The sequence below is a fragment of the Corvus moneduloides genome, chromosome 3, assembly GCF_009650955.1.
Source record: "Corvus moneduloides isolate bCorMon1 chromosome 3, bCorMon1.pri, whole genome shotgun sequence".
In the NCBI taxonomy this organism is placed as follows: Eukaryota; Metazoa; Chordata; class Aves; order Passeriformes; family Corvidae; genus Corvus; species Corvus moneduloides.
In genome coordinates, this window is record NC_045478.1 from 40,993,687 (window position 1) to 41,013,785 (window position 20,099).

General features: G+C 38.2%; 1 protein-coding gene across 1 annotated transcript in view; it reads right to left on the reverse strand.

The window, feature by feature from the left end:
• Positions 1-11,937: 11,937 nt before the first annotated feature.
• The window catches only part of EPHA7 (EPH receptor A7), a 162,880-nt gene continuing 154,718 nt past the window's right edge, over positions 11,938-20,099 (reverse strand). Inside the window, 1 exon segment of the mRNA XM_032105092.1 lies at positions 11,938-12,495. Within this exon segment, the coding sequence (XP_031960983.1) occupies positions 12,300-12,495 (196 nt within the window). The 3' untranslated portion in view covers positions 11,938-12,299.

A 20,099-nucleotide genomic window follows, 5' to 3' on the forward strand; every position in this document is an offset into this window, starting at 1 on the left:
GCTTTCAAATATCCACTATTCAGTACTTTTAAAAAATAATTAGTTGCTTCTTTTAATAGTGATTTTAATAGCTAGAATGTCATTTTGATGACACCTGTGTTTTAAAACTGCCATAATAAGGTCTTAAAATTCATCTTTTGTTGAAAAAATTCTCATTAGAGTGGAAGAAACAGATTATTAATAGGAAAATAGAGAGGGACAGTAACTGCACTGTAAGATAAAAGTCATCTTTACTTTAAAGTTGATGTTAATTTTGCACCAGAGAAATATAATTCAGTTGAAAATTATTTTATTCAGTTATGTATTTTAAGTTTGATTTGAATCTGACAAACCAAAGAGGTGATGGGACGCAACAGTTAAAATCTCCTATAAATGTATTTAGATTCAAAGTCTTGCATCCTTTTTGGCTTGCATTTCTCCTCCAGATAAATGCCAACCTTTTAAGAGATTGTTATCATTACCAGTAATTGTTAACAATAATATTGTTAATACTAATTAGCAAAAATGCTGCTACACACAGAGAAAAAATAGGCATAGCTAAAAATACAGGGGAGGTACTTGTTAGGAAACTGATCAAACAAGCTTAATTATGACCCCCAGATAAAGGGACTGCCATTAAGCCATTAAATTATCACAGATAAAACAGACGCTCAGGCACTGTCTGATGATAAATCACAGCTAAAAACAGCAAGGAAATCAGAGCTTGAACTGCTAATCCTTCTGAGGTTTGCGATGAGCACCAGTTCCCCTACTGTTTTGCATCTATTTATATTGCACTTCGAACCCCCAAATGGCCTCTGCTTATCTGCAGCTGTAGATAATTTATGCCTATTGGTGTGTCACCTCACAGCAGAGGCTGTTATCAGGAAAGAGGAGTTTAGGAAATCTGATCCCTTGAAATGCTAATCCTTTGGAGATTACTGCACATAAACGAGTTTTCTGCCATGATTTACTTTTGTTTATTAGTAACAGAGATTAGCACTTTAGGCTTGCCATTTCAGACAACTGCTTAGTTTGGGAATAGAGTGATCACTTAATGTGCAGGACTTGCACATATGAAGTTGTCCTGAGTCTAGCAGTCAAAGGCAAGATAGTAATTTTCCTTTATATGTCATCTCTTAAAAAGGTTTGTAAATATTTTTAGCACATACAAGGCTGATCTTAAGTGCTTCGTTCCTTAGACCCTAATCCAGAAAAGCACCTATCTACAATTCTGTGCAATTTTAATCATGCAGGTCGTCATATAGTAACTTTGATAGGATATTCATGTCTTTATATTCTAGATGTACTTAAGCACTTTGCTGGATCACATCCCAGCAATGAGATGCTCTCTGGTTTCATTCAGCTATTATGGGTACTCTCCATGCTGAAATGGTTACGGATGAGAAAGGATATATGAGTAGGAATTTTATTTAAATGCTTTTTCCCTATCTTAATGCTGTTGAACTGCTAAGAAATCTTATCTTTTAGCATTTGATGGGGTTATTTGGTTGGTAGCCAAATGCCATGCTTTTTAGTGCTACAGACTATTATTGTATGAATATTCTTGTATGAATAACTCCCCAAACCATCAAATTCAAACATGCCTATTAGAGTGGTAAAATGAAAGCTTGAACTGCAGGCATATAATGCTGCTGAAAATATGTGGACTAAACACATAGTTGCAAAGAGTTTTCAATTTCCTTTTTTGTTGTTGCACTCAGGTTCAATAGTCAGACTGGATGAGATCACACCAAGTGACATGACTGATTACCAATTAGCCAAGCACACTGATGGTAGCTGTTGGTGGCAGCTACTGAGATACAGTACTATGTGTCAGAGAGATAAGGAGACGTAAGAAATTAAGTTGACCTTGAGATTTCATTACATTTAATGTCACCTCATGGCACTCGATATTTTTAAATCCTGGTTACATTCACCTCACCAACTCCATTTCATCTAGTAATCATAAAAAATAAACAATAAAAGAAAAAGTTTCTGAACTTGTGCATTGTTTTTTTCCAGGGGAATACTTCACTATAAAATGCATATGAGGGCAGCCTGGAGGGAAGGAAGTGGCTAAACTAGCGCCTGCTATTTTCAAGGGTGACAGAAGGACTGTTTAATTACTTTAAAATGCACATTGTGTAATTTTGAGGTTATTTCTTAGGTCCCTTGTGGGAATGCAGTTAGTCAGCACCTCTGTTAACCTTCTCCTAAAGCATGGAAGTGAGGAGGTGGAAAATAAAGGCAAAAATAAAAGCAAAGGATGGACACAAAAAGGCAATCAAGAATGCAGGTTGCATCTCTCAGTGTTTGTTTTTGTTGGATTTCATAAAATTACATCTTTATACACATTAAAGTTTCTGTGAAATTTTGATTTAGACATTGCACAAAGGCAAAGGTTTGCTTAAATTATTTTATTCTTAACATGTCTCTAGCTCCTGAGAAAAGAAACAAAGACCTTTTGACAGGTTTCTCTACATCTATTTGTGCGTGTGTGCTTGAATATCTGTGTGCATCCATGGGTAGATAGATAAAATTTCTGGTAAACTTAGAGCAAGACCTTTTAAGCTTTTGCCCAGGAATTTTGCCTAGTTATAAATAAGGAATTATGAACAGCTCTGGTGATAACTAAAATGTGATTACACAAATATCTAAATCCTTCATTTTCTATTCACCATCAAAATGAATGTACAGTTTTCATAACGATACAGATAAAATATAATTCTAAATGGACTAGTATGACAATTTCTACATTTTTATTTGGCTGAGATTAATAATATTAATACATTTAACTAGCTTTAAACTTAATTTGAATCATCTAAACTCTGCATTTATCTTTTTCAGTGGGCCTTGCCTACTTTTTCTATACGTTAGAAGCCAAAGCTGTAAGTTGTGTTTTCAGCACACATTAGAAAGCACTAAAGCATGAAGTTTTCAGAAAGAATGTATTCCATATATTTTTATCTATTAATTGGCAACTTCTTGACAATATAAATAATTAGAAATTTATAATAAAAAAACCTGTATATCTTGAGCTGCCTAAAGAAATTTCTGCTGTCTCTAGTAACCAAGACCTACTACAGTAGGGTTTGAAATATTCTTGTCCAAATTGGTATTAATTATGGTTGACAACAATGCATTTTCTCTTAAGTTTCACTTAGCTGAAATATTTAATGAAGCATATAACCGACTCCTTGTATTTATTAGAGAACCTGCCTCCAAACTGACCATCTCAATTTGTTTTCCTTGATACTTCAGCTTTGATTAGAATTGCTGTCCGCTGGTTAAAAGTTCATTTGTAATATTAACATGGAGAGACTTCTCTGGCTATTCATCTACACCAATGCAGGCAGCATGAGCAACAAACAGGAGCTGGAAGCCATGGTGCAGCAGGAAAACTAGGACATAACTGACATAACAGAAACATGTTGGGAAGACTAACACAACTGGAGTGCTGCAATGGATGGCAAAAAACTCTTCAGAAGGGATAGACAAGGATGAGTAGTCCCATATTTTAGGGAGTATTTTGATTGTCTATATTTTTAATGATGGTGATGTTAGGTTTGAGTGTTTACGAGTAAGAATCGGAAGAAAGGCCAACAAGGAATATGTCGTGGGAATCTCTTAGAGACCACCCAGCCAGGATGAAGAGGTGGATGAAATATTCTGCAAGCAGCTAGAAGAAGTCTCACATTCACTGGCTTTTGTTCTCATGAGGAACTTCAACTTACCAGACGTCTGCTGGAAATACAACACAAGAGAGAAGATGGTCTAGGATGCTCCTGGAGTGTGTGGAAGATACTTTCCTGGCAAAAAGGGGATGCCCTATTGGACCTGTTGTTTGTGAACAGAGAAGGATTTTAGGGTGATGTGATGGTAGGAGGGCTTCTTGGGCACAACCATCATGAAATAACAGAGTTTATGATTCTTGGAGAAGTAAGGAGTGGGATCAGCAGATCTTGGCCTTCTGGAGGGCAGATTTTGGCCTACTTAGGACCCTGGCTGGCAAAGTCCTTTGGGAGGCAGTCCTGAAAGGGAAAGGAATACAGGAAGGCTGAATGTGCTTTAAATGGAAATCTTAAAAGTACAGGAACAGGCTGCTACCACCCACTGTAAGTTTTGGGGGTGGTGAAGAACCGCCTGGTTTAACAGAGAGCTTTGACTGGAAGCCACAGAAAAAAGAGAGTTTATATCCTTTAGAAGAAGGAGCAGGCCACTCAGCAAGACTCATGAGGTTATGCAGGAGGAATACTTGAAGGGCTGAAGCCCAACTAGAACTTTAACTACTGCCATAAAAGATAATATAAAATGTTTCTGCAAACACATCAGCAACAAAAAAGAGGCTGTGGAGCATTTCCATTCTTGACTGAGTGCAAGGGGGAATATAGCAACAAAGGATGAGGAAAAGTCGGAGGTAGTGCTTCGGTCAACCGTAATTATTAAGACGCTAGAAAGTAACAGTAATGCCTTCTTTGTCTCAATATTTAATAGTAAGACCAGTTGTTCTCTGGGTACCCAGCTCTCTGAGCTGAAAGACAGGGATAGGGAGCAGAATTAAGCCCCCATAATACATGGGGAAATTTTCAGTGACCTGCTACACCACTTGGTGCACTTAAGTGTTACGGGACCTGCATGGGATCCATCTGAGGGTATGGAGGGAGCTGCTGGAAGAGTTCACTAAACCGCTTTCTGTCATTTTTCAACAGTTCTGGCTCACCAGAGGAGTCCCAAATGACTAGGGATTAACAAATGGGACACCCATCTATAAGAAAATGACCTCAGTGCTGGGGAAGGTATTGGAGCAGATCAGCTTGAGTGAGATCACATGGCAGGTGCAAGACAATCAATGGATCAGGCCCAGCCAGCAGGGGTTTTAGGAAAGGCAGGTCTCGCTTGACCAAGCTGATTGCCTTCTATGACAGGGTGACCAGTTTAGTGGGGGAGGGAAAGGTTGTGGATGGTTATCTACTGGGACTTTAGCAAAGCCTTTGACACAATTTCCCCCAGGATTCTCTTGGAGCAACTGTCTGCTCATGGTGTGGACGGTGTTTGCAGAGTAAAAATTACCTGGATGACTTGCCCAGAAAGTGATGGTAAATGGAGTTAAATTCTGTTGGTGGACAGCTACTAATGGCATTTCCCAGAACTCAGTGTTGGGGCCAGTTCTGTTTAATCTTTTATCAATGATCTCAATGAGGAAATTGAGTGCACTGTCAGTCACTTTGCAGATCACACAAAGTTGGGCAGGAGTGTCAATCTGCTGGAGGTTAGGAAGGCTCTACAGAGGGATCTGGACAGAGTGGATTAATTGCCCAAGGCCAGCTTTTATGAGGTTCAACAAGGAAAGTGCTGGGTCGTGCACTTCAGTCACAACAGCCCTGTGCAGCACTACAGGCTGGGGGCAGAGTGTCAGGCAAGGTGCCCAGCAGAAAAGGATAGGAGGGTGTTGGTCGACAGGCCAGACGTGTGCCCCTGTGACCAAGAAGGCCAGTGGCATCCATGGCTTTTATCAAACATAGTGTAGCCAGCAGGACTAGGGCAGTGATTGCCCCCCTGCACCTGTCACTTGTGAGGCCCGTCACACATTGAGTACTGTGTCCAGTTCTTGGCGCCTCACCATGTGTACACTGAGGAGATGAAGTGGATCCAGGGAAAGGCAACAAAGCTGGTTCAGAGTCTAGAGGACAGTTCTGTGGAGGAGCAGCTGAGGGAGCTGGGGTTGTTTAACCTGGGGAAAAGGAGGCTCAGGGGGACTTTTCTGCTCTCTATAACTACCTGAAAAAAGGCTGTAGTGAGAGAGGCTGATCTCTTCTCCCAGGTAACAAGTGGTAGGACAAGATGAAATGGCTTCAAGTTGTGCCAGAGGAGGTTTAGGTTGGGTACTGGGAAAAATTTCTTCATGGAAAAGGTTCTCAAGCATTTGAAAAGGCTTCCTCAGGTAAGTGGTGGAATCATCATCCCTGGAGGTATTAAAAGTTATGTAGATGTGGTGCTCAAGGACATAATTTAGTGGTGGACGTGGCAGTACTAGGTTAAGGGTTAGAATCAATCTAACCCTTTTCCAAACTAAATTATTCTCATTCTATGATTCTCTTCTGTGAAAGCGCAAACATATGTGAATGTATTTATAAGAAAGAGAGAACTCGAGCATAAAATAAATCAAGGCCCTAAAATGCCACAGAAAATTCACTAGCTAAGGCTTTTCCTTTTATTTTTACAGATGCCTTTTAAATATTTCTTTAGTTTGTAATAAATTGAGAATTCCTGTATTTGAGAGGTTTAGAAATCATTAGTTTCAAAAACTTAGATTCCCATAAATGGTTTCAAGTTGAGATCCCAAACTTTTGGAAACCTTAGAGCAAAGGTATGTTACAGGAAATGTTTTTCTTTAAGAGAACTAGAGGAGTTTTGTTGTTTTTGGTTTTTTTTTCTCTAAAGAATCAATCAATAATTTCTCAATTCCTAAATCTGGGCTTTGGATTAGAACAAAAGATTGAACCAAACAAGTCTTTCAATAATGTAAGTTACATTCAAAACGCAAATAAAAAGACATTTTTCGTAAGTAAACCTGTGACCAACACCCAATGATGTCTCCCATCCTGTGCTACATAGAAAGAAAAGAGCTAGAAAGGGCTGGTGACATGGGCTGTGAACAAGGAAGGGGCATTTTTCTAGGACATGATGTGAACACACAAATTCAGAACTGGCACAATTAGATGTTTTTGTTTAAAGCCAGAGCTTTCTACCAGTTCCTTCGTGTCTCTAAGTATATGAGGCCTAAAAAGAGCTTAAATGCTATTTGGCATCGGTGCATAAAAATCCACTTCATTTGCCATTTTGGCATTATATACAAAAAGAGTTGTGACTGTGTGGTACATACCAGGAAGGCCAGGCTGACCTGGGATTTGTTATGAATTTTTCCCTAATCCCAAGTTTCTGTTCATTGTCTTTTATTTTATTGCTACCTGAAATTCTTACTCAATTGGCAAATATCAATTAAAAATTAGAGCCCATTAATGTTAATGTCAGCAAAACAAAAAATGCTGAAGCACTGGACAGGCTGTACCAACATATAAATCTAGCAAACTGAGAAAGTAAGAAATTAATTACAAATGTGTGAACTAGCCTGTATTAATATAGATATATAGATATAGATGAGAGAAGCCTGTATTAATATAGATACATAGATATAGATGACAGCAATAAAAATAGCAGTCATTCAGAGCATGTTATTTTTTAAAAAATCACATGGAAGATTGATTTGATAGTTTGCGGAATCTCTTGATTTTTGGCTTATTAGTTCTCAAAGTTCTACTGATTCAGAGAAAGATTTACAGGCATCTGAGAGGTAACAGAACAGATGGAAACTTGTCACCCCAAACCTCCTCTGGCATGTGGTTCACTTTTTGTCACTGGCCAGATTAGTATAGCTATATGTTTTGATAGAACTACTTTTATAACTACAGAAAAATAAGCACAGTACATAACTGTGTGGTGTGGTTTTTGTTGGTTTTTGGTTTTGGTTTTTTTTTTTTAATATTGGCAAGTGGGGATGTTTCTAAAACATAAATAAATAAATAAATATGCTCTCATTTCTTTCTCTCAAATGTTCAGCATACATCTCAGCTTGAGAAACACTAAATGTCAGTCATGGTTCACTTATGTTGCTCCTTCCTTTTTTCCACTATGTAAGATTTCCAGTATGTTATGAATACCTATAACTCATAGGGTCTACTCACCTGTCTACATTTACATACTCTCAGTATTCACATGGTAGCATGGGTCATGGCACAACACTTGTATAGACCAAGCATAGGTTTTGGAGAATGGCAAGAATGCCATTTGAGTGAAGATAAGTTATGGGTTATGTAGAGTGAGTCCTTTTTAGACAAGCATGTTTAACAGGTCTGCAAAGCTGGAATTCAAATTCTGGTCACTGCTTTCACTGGTGCTGTAACTTAGACCCCAGCTTAGACTTGCACTAAAACAGAAGTGGCTAAACACAGCTTTGAGTGCTCATGCTGACAGGGCAGCTCCCCAAAGTCCCCTCAGTTTTTGCCTAACCCTGAAAGTTCAACATTCACTAGGCTAGGGAGAAAGAGAGGGATTGTGACCTCAGCATTGTAGTTTGATTCTAGAGCTCACTGCAGGAAATAGTGGGATCAACAAGATAAACAGCTACTGTGGGAGAGATGCTGAAAGTCTTACCTCACAGCACCTTACAGTCCCATGAGTAAGGCAGTGTTGAAAAATATGCCAATATCAGAACACCACTCCCTGGGTTTAATTTACCCCATCTGGATGTTTCTTCTGTTCAATCAGACTGTTCCCTGCTCCGTATAAAAGAGTTGGTGGAGGTTGTTTCTTAATACCCAGGTTTTCTGTTTTAGTGTGGAGGGATATGACTAATATGGGTTTACAGCTTTTGCAAGGAGACAGGACATCTAAGAGGCTAAAGGCATTCCTAGATGCAGTTAATGAATCTAGCCCTCAGCAATTTTTCACTCTGGAGGTTGTATAACCACTCTGTCAGAACCAGAAGGCAATAAGAAGGTCTAAAATCTACTTTTAAGGTTTCCAGTTAATAAAACATAAATGACAATAGTTTGAAATCCTCCCTCCCCCAACCTTAAAAACATAGAAGTGAATTATAGCAGTTGGGCACTTAACTGCATGCAAAGATTCCTGGACTGAGGCATGAAATAAAACAAAGGATTTAAGCAAAAGTACTTTTATTAGTAGTAAAGGGAAATGTGATATCTAAGAACTGTCAGATGAGAAAGTTTGATACAAAATGGTTTTTATAAGTTAAATCAGTAAGGAACTGCCTGGAAAGAACTGCAAAATGATTTCACAATTTTCAATGCCCTTGGCCATGAAGGGGTGATGAAATCTGATAAAACAGAAAGAACTGAACAAGGGGTAAATAAGTCTAACTATACACACACAGGCAGGGACTACAAATTAACTATTGCTTGAGAAGAAAAAAATAAGGAATTAACATCAGACATCTCTCTGAAAACATCAAGTCAAGCACCCAGTATCAAGTAAAAATGTGAAACAGGATATTTGGATGATTAAGAAAGAAACTGTAAACAAAATAGAAAACATATATATATATATATATCACTGTATAAATACACTGTATCGCTATATCACTGTATAAATACATCATACACTCTTATGTTGAATAATTCATGCAGCCCTGGTCATTCTACTCCGGGAGAAAGAAGGGCAAGACAGAGAGAGAAGACTGACATAAGAAGGAAGTCAATTCACAGAATATAGGACAAATTCAGACTACTCATCATAGTGCACCACCCTGATTTGGGAAGCATTTGAACTGTACATATTGGATATAGAGCCCTGAAGATGTCTGGAAGTCAACAGCTGAAGGTGTCCCTAATCTGTAGGGATCAGCGGAGGCCTTATAACAGGACTGTACCCCTACCAAGGCACACAGCCAGGTACACAGGGCTATGTGGGCTTGTGGCTTGAGTTGGTGCAGCTATTCTTACTTTATGCACAACCAAGTGTCTTCTTGAAAAAGCTGACAGACAATATCAGGGAAGGATTGTGAGGAAAAGTATAGGTGAGGTTTGAAAATAATATATAGGTAAAATAAGCGTGCTGTCCTTTAGTCTCAGGATACATTATAATAGTTTGGGTTTTTTTCAATCTTTTTTCTGTAACACCTTGTGGCTACTGAGGTAGCTGGTATTAAATCCCTTCCCAAATCATGCATCCAGTTCAGTGTCTGAACCCAGAAGGTAGGTCAAACTGCGTTTCCCAGAGGTTATGCCACATTTCCCAGTGGAAATTTCTTTCTATTCTTTTTTTGGTAGCAGAGGGTGGTAAGGTGCCACACAGCTGAATCCTCTCTCAGCATCAAAAGATAGGTGTGGATAATCTCCATATCTGCTATCACACCAGAAGCAGTGGCAAAATTATGCAAAATCTGGAGCTTGGCTAAATAAAATTAGTAGAAGTATTACCTGTGTTTTGATATTGCTTTATGTTGTGTCTCTTATTGCAGAAAGTTGTATGCAACCGAGTTAATGGGGTTCTTTCAAATACGTAAAAATGATATGTAAAAAATCTGTATTATGTGGGTATACTATGACAGTACTTTGCAATCCCATTTTTTAATGACAGGTGGATTGTTATAAAACTTTGAGCTACATTTAATTGAAGAATAATTTAGGCAGGGAAGATTTTGGTAAATTGGCACTGTGGCTATAGGATTTAAACCCAGTATTATTTCAATAACAGTGGAGAGAAATTACTGAGGTGGGAATCATTCTTCAAGGACTGATGAGTGTTGAGTTTATATCTCTATATCTCGTATGTTCTTTAGTAGCCGAAGTTTTCACATTGACAGAAAAGGTATTGCAAACCTCATTGCTAAAATAGTACCCTGAGATGACAAGAGCTTAATTAACTTAAGCAAAGTTCAAATTGAAGAAAATGAAAAGAAAGTGCCTGGCCATTGCTGGCATTTGAGAATCCAGTAAGCCACCATTTACCAAAGTCTTCAAGCAAATGATGGACAAATCCAGCCAGTTAAGGATTTTCAGTAATATTTCAGCCATGACTTTCAGTTGTCTCCTCCTCACTCAGACAAATTATTTGAATCCTATCCAGAGTCACCAAGATATTCTTAAATGAAGCCACTGTCTCCATGAGACAATACTTAAATCATTCCACTGCTACAAGAAACTAAAAATGGGCGTCATATTGATAAGGTGTCACAACAACCAACTTCATAGCACTCTGGTGTACACTCAAGATGAATGACTCATGCAAAGCTGTGTTACCCTGAAGGAGAAGAAAAATTTATCCAGTTCTGTCCTCTAAAACTTATAAAAAAAAAATATAATGCGCAAGTACCTATAATAGCCTAAACATCAATACTTTGCAGTCAGAAGTACCAAGTGAAAAGTGTCTATATATGCCAAGGTAATAGAATACTTCATTAACAGCAGTAGTCTCTCAACTGTCATACCAGTGCATCTGCTAAGCTATAACTATGTTCAGAAACAGTTTCACTGGAGACAGAAAGTTCTGAGCCTTTCCAGCACGCTTTCTGATAAACCTTTCCAGGCAAAATGGAAGAGCTTTGAGGAGGATTTAAGTGGAGGTATAGTCTGCAGCAAAATAACCAACTTCCTGTAAGCAGATCCAGTTAAAAATTCTTAAAGTAGTTGGCAAAATGCCTTTTCTCAGGGAGACATAGAAACTGGCTTTGCTCTTTGCAGACTAATCATTGGACACGTCTGATCACAGAAGCAGAGGAGAAGGAAGTGAGGAAGAGATTAGAGTGGCCACTTTGCAGCTTTCTTACTCCTGAAGAATTCTTACCTTGGAAATCAGGGTTATTTTAAAATGTCTGACAGACGGAACATGGCAATTTTCCTGTTTCCTTCTAAAAACACCAATTTTCTAAAAAAAAAAAAACCAAACAGAAAAACCAGTCCTACATAATTAAAATAATTCCCAATTTTATCAGAAATTTTAATGAAAAGTTATAAAATGTAATTTTTTTTACGATGAGCAAAATGCCCCTTGCATTTTTCTGTAATACTGAAATGATTATTTTCAGCATTAAAAAAAACTCTGTTAAAATATTCGTCTTCCCTGTTTCCATTTCACTGTGAGTGGTATAATTTCTGCTTCTTTCTGTTTTAGAATGAAAGGACATTTTAAGATGTCCCAGATTGGCTGGAGTGTTATAATTTTGCTGAGTATTTCTCAACAAGGCCTATTTGTAGGCAGAGGCAAAGACTCACATAGATTCATCTGCAGGAGTATGACTAACAAAATGCTCTCTGCCTCTTGCTACCACCAGCGGTATCAATAGGAGTAAATCTGTATCATCCCAGCTTAAACTTCTTCTCCAGCAGGATCTTTGGAAAAGTTTATTTAGCTGCTTCTCCTTCTCCTTTGCTCTTCTATATACATATTTTATGTATAAGAGGGGAGCTAGAAAGAAGATGGGGAAGCAGGGTTATGTTAGCGTGAGGAGCTTCCAGGGCAGGCTTCCAGGGCAGCTTTGCTGGCTCTTCTCTCCCTAGCAGCATCGCCATGTCCTGCTTCGCCATCCTCCTGAAATCATCATGCTCTTCAGATGTGGTCTTTCATTCTTGTCATTAGTCATAATCCTCAGTTTGTCAGATGTGTGTTCTGGCCTCTCCCACACACCTCTGTTTACTCTTCCTCCTGTTGCCAGTCTGTTCCTCCCTTCTTCTCCATTCCTTTCCATGCTTCTTTTCTACATTTCCATTCTCTAATCCCAACTACAGTCCTTATGCGCTTTAAAAAAATGCCTCATAGCGTTCACTGTGCCTCCAAACCAATCTCATGATCTTATGGTTATAACTCTTGTTCTGCTTCCCCTTTCTGCTTCCTTTGTCTCCTGCCATTATGCCATTTCTATTCAGGCTGTCATCTCTTCTGGAAAGGGATTTTTCTTGTTCTCTGTTTTGCAAAGCACCTGGCATGTTTTTGATTCTGTCAAACAAATAATAACAACAGATATGAAATTTGCAGTGCAGCAGAATCCTGATATCAGGAAGTAATAGAGGTAAATTACACTATCATTTTCATTGCCATGTATACACCACTATTTGAAAAAAATTCCCATTGACTGGCTAGGTAAACATCAATAAACTCAAAAATTCCCAAGCAAACACCTCTAACATGAAGGAAATGTAGTTGTGTTTCACGTCGGATCTCAATGAGCCACAGGGTTATACTTGACAATTTCAGTATTGGAAACAAAGGAAATAAATGAATGAGGTGCAGTTTTTCAGATGGGGATTAGAGTATAAAATTAAGTACTGGGAGAAGATGTAGATAACTGTTTAAAACAGAGAAGCAGGACAACGGTGGAATGGATGTGTTCAATTTAACTCTGCTTAATTAAAAAAGCATACACAAGGTAGGTAGATTCTAGCATGTAAGCTAATGAAAGTAGAGTCTCCCTTAACCTGATATTATCAGAAGCTCTTAGTATGGTTGAAAAATCTTATAAAACATTTTAACTGATTCATCTCAGTCATTATATGATATTAGGCACCTGAAGACAATGTTTATATTACTTGTGCTGCTAAAAAAGCCCCAACAAAACAAACCCAGAGCTTAAAAAATAAAAGGTAAGAATAAGATCTGGGTTTTACTGTACATTTAGTGACCGACTAGTCATATGAAATCTCTAAACAATATAGCTTTAGCTCTAATTGATGTAGGCCAGGACTGAACGGAAATTATTTTACATATGTCTAGAAATCTCTTAACTAAATTATTTGAAAATTCCTGAGAGAAAAGATATTTATTATAGACATTGAGACAAGCCAATGTAACACTAATACTAAAGAAAAATAAATGAGCAGAGGAATGTCCCCCTGCTATACCAACCAATATTCTTATAGCTGATTCCAAAGTAGTATCTGTCATTCCAGCACATGGATTAGATTATTTACCAGTGTGAATCAAAGGCAAGATACTCATTCAAGAGAAGAGCGTTATTAATACATCATTGCATGCCATACATCTCTGTCACCAAAGTGGACAAAATGGGAGCAGATGTTTTATGGTAAACTGAGAAGAGGTTCTGATATTATTAATAGCCATAATATCTGAGGCTTAACAAACAAAAAGAGGAAGCAATCTGATGGAGAAAGTTTTCTCCTGTCTCCAGTAAAGTGTCCTAGGGACTAATTTTAAATGAAGGAAAGGTATTAACTAAGCTAAATCTCATTTCTATTAGGTTTTTTTGCACCTGCCCTTTGAAGCCCTAGTAATGCATGGAATGCGTGAGAAAAGAATTCAGCAAAAAGGAACTCTGAGGAGAAATCCTTTCAAAAAGGAAGAAGTTTTTTACTCTGATAGGTCCTTTTAGTATTTTGAAGACAAGTAAGCCTTTGAATTAGTAAAAATGATTGACATGTGAATTTATTCAAAGCTAAAGGTAAATGGTAGTCACAAATGGCACTTTGATGCATAGGTATTTAAAACCTTAAGTTATATTTGTATTGACTCTCTCTCCTCATATTTTTTTGGTTAGCACCAGGATGGAGGTCTCCAGATCAAGAGATTCATGAGATGGTGTACAGGGCTGCCCTGGACTGTGGCACACCGTTACTCTGGGCTGCCACTAGCTCTCACAGCCCAAGTACTAGTTTCACCAGAGCAGAGCCCAGGTGCAAGCTAACAAGCATGAAACATCAACAAATGGGAGATGAGGATCCCTGTGCAACACATGTCAAATCAATGAGATAATTTCCTTTCATCTCTATGACCCAGTTACTCATTACCATAATGGTTCATTTCTAGCTGCCGTGCTGTCCAATATCATTCCAGATTTAGACAGTCTATCTCCCTGGAAAGAGATAGAAACCTAAAATGGTTTGGAGAAATTGAATGCCAGTCAAAGACAGTGGATAAACCCTCTGAAGTGAGGATAGGGTTTCAGTTCTTGGTTGCTATATCTGTATGGTTGGATTTAGTACTCATTTATCCAATCTCTGATACACGCCAAGGCCATATCCGAAGTCAATAATGGGAGAAAACACGCAAAAGTTACTACCCACACTGTAACTTCCAGATAAAGGAAACCCCATGAGAGCTAGCTCTCCAAGAGTCCTGGGTAAGGCATCATGTATTCCAACAGTAAATCAGGATGTGTCAGGGATTCACAGCCCCTAACCTTCTCTGAAATTAGATGCCTAAATTCATCCTTTCAACAGGAGATACATGTAAAGAAGGATCAAAGAGATCACATGCACTTTATCTAAGAGTTGAGCAGTGTTAGAATGATATGGCAAAGTGTGGTGCTGGCAGACCAAGATATTAGGTTTTCTGGGAAGAGAAAGGCCACTCAATGTCTTCCAAGAAAAATCTCCATTTTGCTCAGAACAACAGTCTCCTCATTCCCACAGAAATATCATAAACAAGATTTTCAGAATAAGGAGGGGATTTCTGAAGCGGAAAGGTGCATCAGGAAGGGAAGGGATTGTACACTGCAGGAAGTAATTTCAGAGGTAATTTTGGACTAGGCTTACCCTACCCAACCTTTTCCCAGGCAAGCAGCTGCAGCTCAAAGTGTTTGGCAACATATGAATACCAATATATGAGTCTCTCCTTTCCCACACAGAGGTTGAAAATATCATGTTGGCCTTTTTGTAACAGATTCCCACAGCCCAATGCTGTAGAGTCAATCTTAGTCTTTCTATGCCTTTCTCACCCAAGAGATATGTAACGTTCCCACAAGTTCCAGAAAAGTAGGCCATTCATCAAATCACAGAAAAATAAGGTGAGCCTTATCCATAAGGATGCCAGACAAGTATTATATGTCCATCAGCATCCTGAACTATGGATAGCCATGATTCACCTATCAGTAAGCATGAGGGGAGACAGTCTGTTGTCTTGTTCTGGCATTTATGCTAAACAAGGAGAGACAGTGAGCTCAGTAACAGCTGGATGTCACCTCTGTGAGATATCTCCCTACTTGCAGCAAACAGCTTCTACCAATTCACATCATATTCATCTGCTTACTAATGCTCACTGACCTTAGCTAACAAGGACTTCCATCACCAAAAGGCTTTAAATTAAAAACAATAGCAACAACACAATAGAAGTTATGGTCTAAGCCCTGCCAAATATAATATACTGTTTTGCAAAAGTATGCTGCAATGGTTCAATGACACATTTGCACATATATAAGTCTTCGTTAAGATATCTGGCTTCTGTTTCTGTGGTAGCCAAAGTGAAGGTCTCTTAACTTAGATGTGAAAATTCAGCCTTAAATATCATGCAACCACTTCTGAAAGCATTATGAAATATAGATTTTTTTTATCTTAAATTTAAATAACTGGACAGCATCTGATGTTAAAAAAAAGAAGATAAATTCAGTTTTGCACAATCCAATTACAAATATACAAGTGTAAAAATGGTATTAGCTACTTTAAAGGTTTACTTACAGATTTTTTTACCTTTTTCAATAATTATTAAGATACTTTGCTATACTGACAGCAGGTATATTTCTATGGTATATCTTCTTGCTTTTTCAGCAAATAATTCAAAAGCAGATGACACAGGTCAAGCATTAGTTCTCGTATGATTTTCAATAATCCAGCTATATTAATATCATAAAATCCATAAGAAATATGTTTATAACAGGACAAATGGATGGGAAGAGACTTTGTCCCCCATTCATTACAAGGAATATAAAATCACAAAAGGTAACTCTTTTCTCCTGCTTCCCTGAAAAAATCCCTTCACCAGGTGTTTTGGGTTTTTTTTCTGCTGTTCATCTCCCCTTTAGATTGCCAACAGAAAGATTTTGACATTATTTTAAATACACTCCATTAGCTTGTATCACTGGTGTTAATTGGGCAGTCCACAGAAGCCTGACATTCCACTCTTTTATATTCAACAACTCCCCCCACTGTAAACACACTTCTTTTTCTTGTTTATTTTGATTTGTTTTAATCAACACTAATGACTTCTGCACTCAAGAATGGTCTCCCTGACTCATAGTTTGTTGGTTGTAGATAGACATTGCTTTAGTTGTTTCTGGGGTAGTAAATGTTCCTTCCTCACAATCATCTTCTACTTACCCTGCAGCGAAGCATGGATGCTGCTAGGAAAGTATTAATAACTGATGCCAGCTGGGGAGAAATTGAAGAAGAGCATGGTGCTGCAAATAATTTCCTACCTCATGGCTGAGAAAATATCCCTCAAAAGCAGCTCTGCACAAGTAAACAAATGTGGACAACTGCAGAGGGAACTTGGTGTTGGGATACTCAAGTAACTACTGCAAGAAAGGTACTATCTGGAAGTCACCTTGCTGTTAGTAAAGCAGTTTCGTGGGATAGGAGGCAGTTTGTGGCTGAGATTTGCAACAAAGAGCACACAGCCTAATTAGGATGCTTTTGCCAGCAAGTAAAAATCATAAAACAGGATTTGCCTCTTGCACAAATTTAGGTAATGTAGGCATTGAGACAACTATTTCTCTTGAAAAGAGCACTACAAAGAAATGCCTAAAAGCTATTTTTTTTTCCTTCCGTGCCCCCACTCCTGCTATTGGCAGTGGATGAACTGAAGTAGGGAAGCTATGTAGTAAAGTGCAACCTTTCTCTCCACAACAGCAAACAATAATTTCTTCACAGCACTGAGGCCTAGTAATATTAAAGGAGAATCCTCATTAGGAATACCTCTCAGTGCCTTGCTGGCCCAGTTTCTTCAGGTAGGCATATTGGCCTGGATTTGAATCTAACCCTGTTTTTTTTTTTCCAGCAGCCCATGAGGGTACAAATATTGTCTACTGGTGAAGGAGACACTGCTATTTTGTATAGACTAATACAAAGGATGACTTATGGGCTACTCCAGTAAACAAACCAGGAGAGATACCTGGAATGAAATGGCCTGCAACTCTTTCAGTTAAAAAATGCCATTTTTGAGTGGCCTTCAGGAGGTATCAGAATGATTTTACTAAGTTTCTTCCAGGCAAATCAGATTTCTCATGCAATTTGCTATGTGAAATATTAGGGCAATAACACATTTAATTCATGATTATGTCTGAAAAGAACATGGTGGAGAGAACAAATCTGAGATTCCTGCACCTTCTTGCTCTTAAGCTACATGTGCATTCTTGGCATAGGCTGTTTGTCCCTGAGAAAAGGAAATTGAAACGTGTTACAGCAGACATGTTAAAAATGGACATGCAGCCCTTCAGGAAGCCAGTGGAAGTTGGCATAGTAACACAGGTTGAATAACATTCAATAAATTGCTTGAGTAATGTTCCTACAGACATGAAATGAGAGGGATCAATGTGGATACATTCTATCTATCTATCTGTCTAGCCTCCTGCAAGCCAGATTTGAATGTATGAGTAAAAATAAAGGATGATTTTTCTCCTCAATGAGACAGTATCTTTGGATCAGGAAGTTTGTTCCTTTATGTAAATTCATGGTTTTCGTCATAATTCTAAGGCAACAATCACAGAATCGCAGAATGGGTCAGTTTGGAAGGGACCACAGTGGGTCTTCTGGTCCAACCTCATTGCTCAAGCAGGTTTGTCCTAAAGCACATGGAACAGGACTGTGTCCAGATGGTTCTTGAATATCTCCAGTGAGGAAGACTACATCTCTGGGCAATATAATCACAAGATAATTTCTATTGCACTTGATAGATCCTACAGACTCTCAGCATTCCTTCTGTTTTGTTTTGGCACAAAAGAGGAAGGCTTTAATTATGGACTTGGGGCTGTAATGTCTCCAGTTTATAAATGACTTGACATACTCAGAGTCATGGAACTCTAATATCAGTAGCACATGTAAGTCTTTGGGCGTAGCTATGGCTTAAAGCACTGTGCATGTTTTTCAGTGTTAGCCATGTTATGATTCATCAGATGACCTCTAAGTTGTAATTTTTCGTTATTAATTATTATTAGCAGCACAGTTCTACTATTGGTTATTTGGTTCAATTAAATGCAGAAGCCTTGGTCCATGAATGAATAGATTTTCTATTCCTGATTTAGCTCTTCTGGCGCCAGGCATTATGTCTTGTTTTGTCCAAGATTCATTTGGCTGGCTACACAAGTTTCGCCTGGCTGTATCACATCTTTTTTCATAGTCTATCAAGACATCAATTATTTTTTAACTTGTGGTTCTTTTTTGGTCACTCTAATTAGACATTAATTTCACCCAATTTGTATGGTGTAAGTGCTAAAATCTGCTATCATTATACAAGACTTAAAGAGAACTACTCTAAAATCATCTGAGAGTAAATATCATCATAGTTCATGTCATATTTTCAGGCTTTTATTGTAAAATTCTCCTTTCATGTCTCGATTTCAAGTCTGCTTGAATGAGTTGTGTATTACCAGTTGCTTTCCCATCTGTCTCAATTTAGTCTCTTTGACAAATTCCAATCTGGCCTGAGGAAAAATCAGAGTACTGAAACCACTCCACATTCCATTATTAAGTATATTATATTAATAGTGTCTCTTTACTTAAAAAATCTTCACACTCCTTAACTCCCCTGTCAGCAATGTCTTGTGGAGCCCTACAACTCAGACATTCTGAATGACTTCACGGCTCTCTTTCCATTCCCTCCCATCTTCTGACTTCTCACCACGTACAAAAGTGAGGGTTTTCCTCCATAATTTCTAACCTTTCATAATCTTGTTGGATGTAACCTACAGGGTCTACACATCACTCCTTTCACTTTCAAACTGCCTAACCCTTATCCACCCTGAAAGTACTCTGAGAATTTCATGGATCTTATGGACATGCTAATTTTATCCCTTAGCCTGTCGCAACAGATTTGGCTCTAAATGCACGTGTCAATTATTGTAACTTAGAAGTCCCACAAAACCAAATCCAGAGGAAAAACTCTCACAAAATTAGCTTGCATTCTGCCACTACTCTTTTGTCAGGATACTGCAGATTTTGTGCCTATGATTTAATCATTTATATTTTTCAAATCCCTATATGGAGTATGTTACAAAAATGGGGAACCCTGTTATACTTTGGGTTTCACAGGCCATTTGTTGGATGAGGTTTTTCTTTCTTTCTTTTTTTTTTTTCCCCCTAAACTGTTGTTATTTCATCTCTGCTTTCCCATTCCTCCCCAATCCATTTTTGCAGGAACTTTAATTGTAGAACCGCCTATTTCCAAGTAAATAGAGGGCTGCATTATGCAAACAATAATGATACCTGTTTAAAAGTAATTGTTTGGCTATATTTGAATCCCTTAAGAGAATATGGGAAAAAAATATAGGCTACAGCCCAGGATTTCATGTTTTACTAGAAATTTGTTTTAGACTAAGACTTTTGAGTAATCTTGCAATTCTCAAATCTACCATATGCAGGTCCATTACAAATTAGTGGGGGGAAAAATTTTGCCTGTTTCCATATATCAGTTAATTGATCAGAAGCACAGTCCTAACATGTCCTGAAGATGGAGAAACCCTGTTGTGATAACTGCTCAGAATATAATAGCACCAACTGTCTGAATACCCCTGCAGCACCTGCTGCCAGAATGGCTCTTGGGCAAGAATTTGTATTGTACTTTCCTAAAACAGCGCTTGTCATTCTGTATGGAATCTG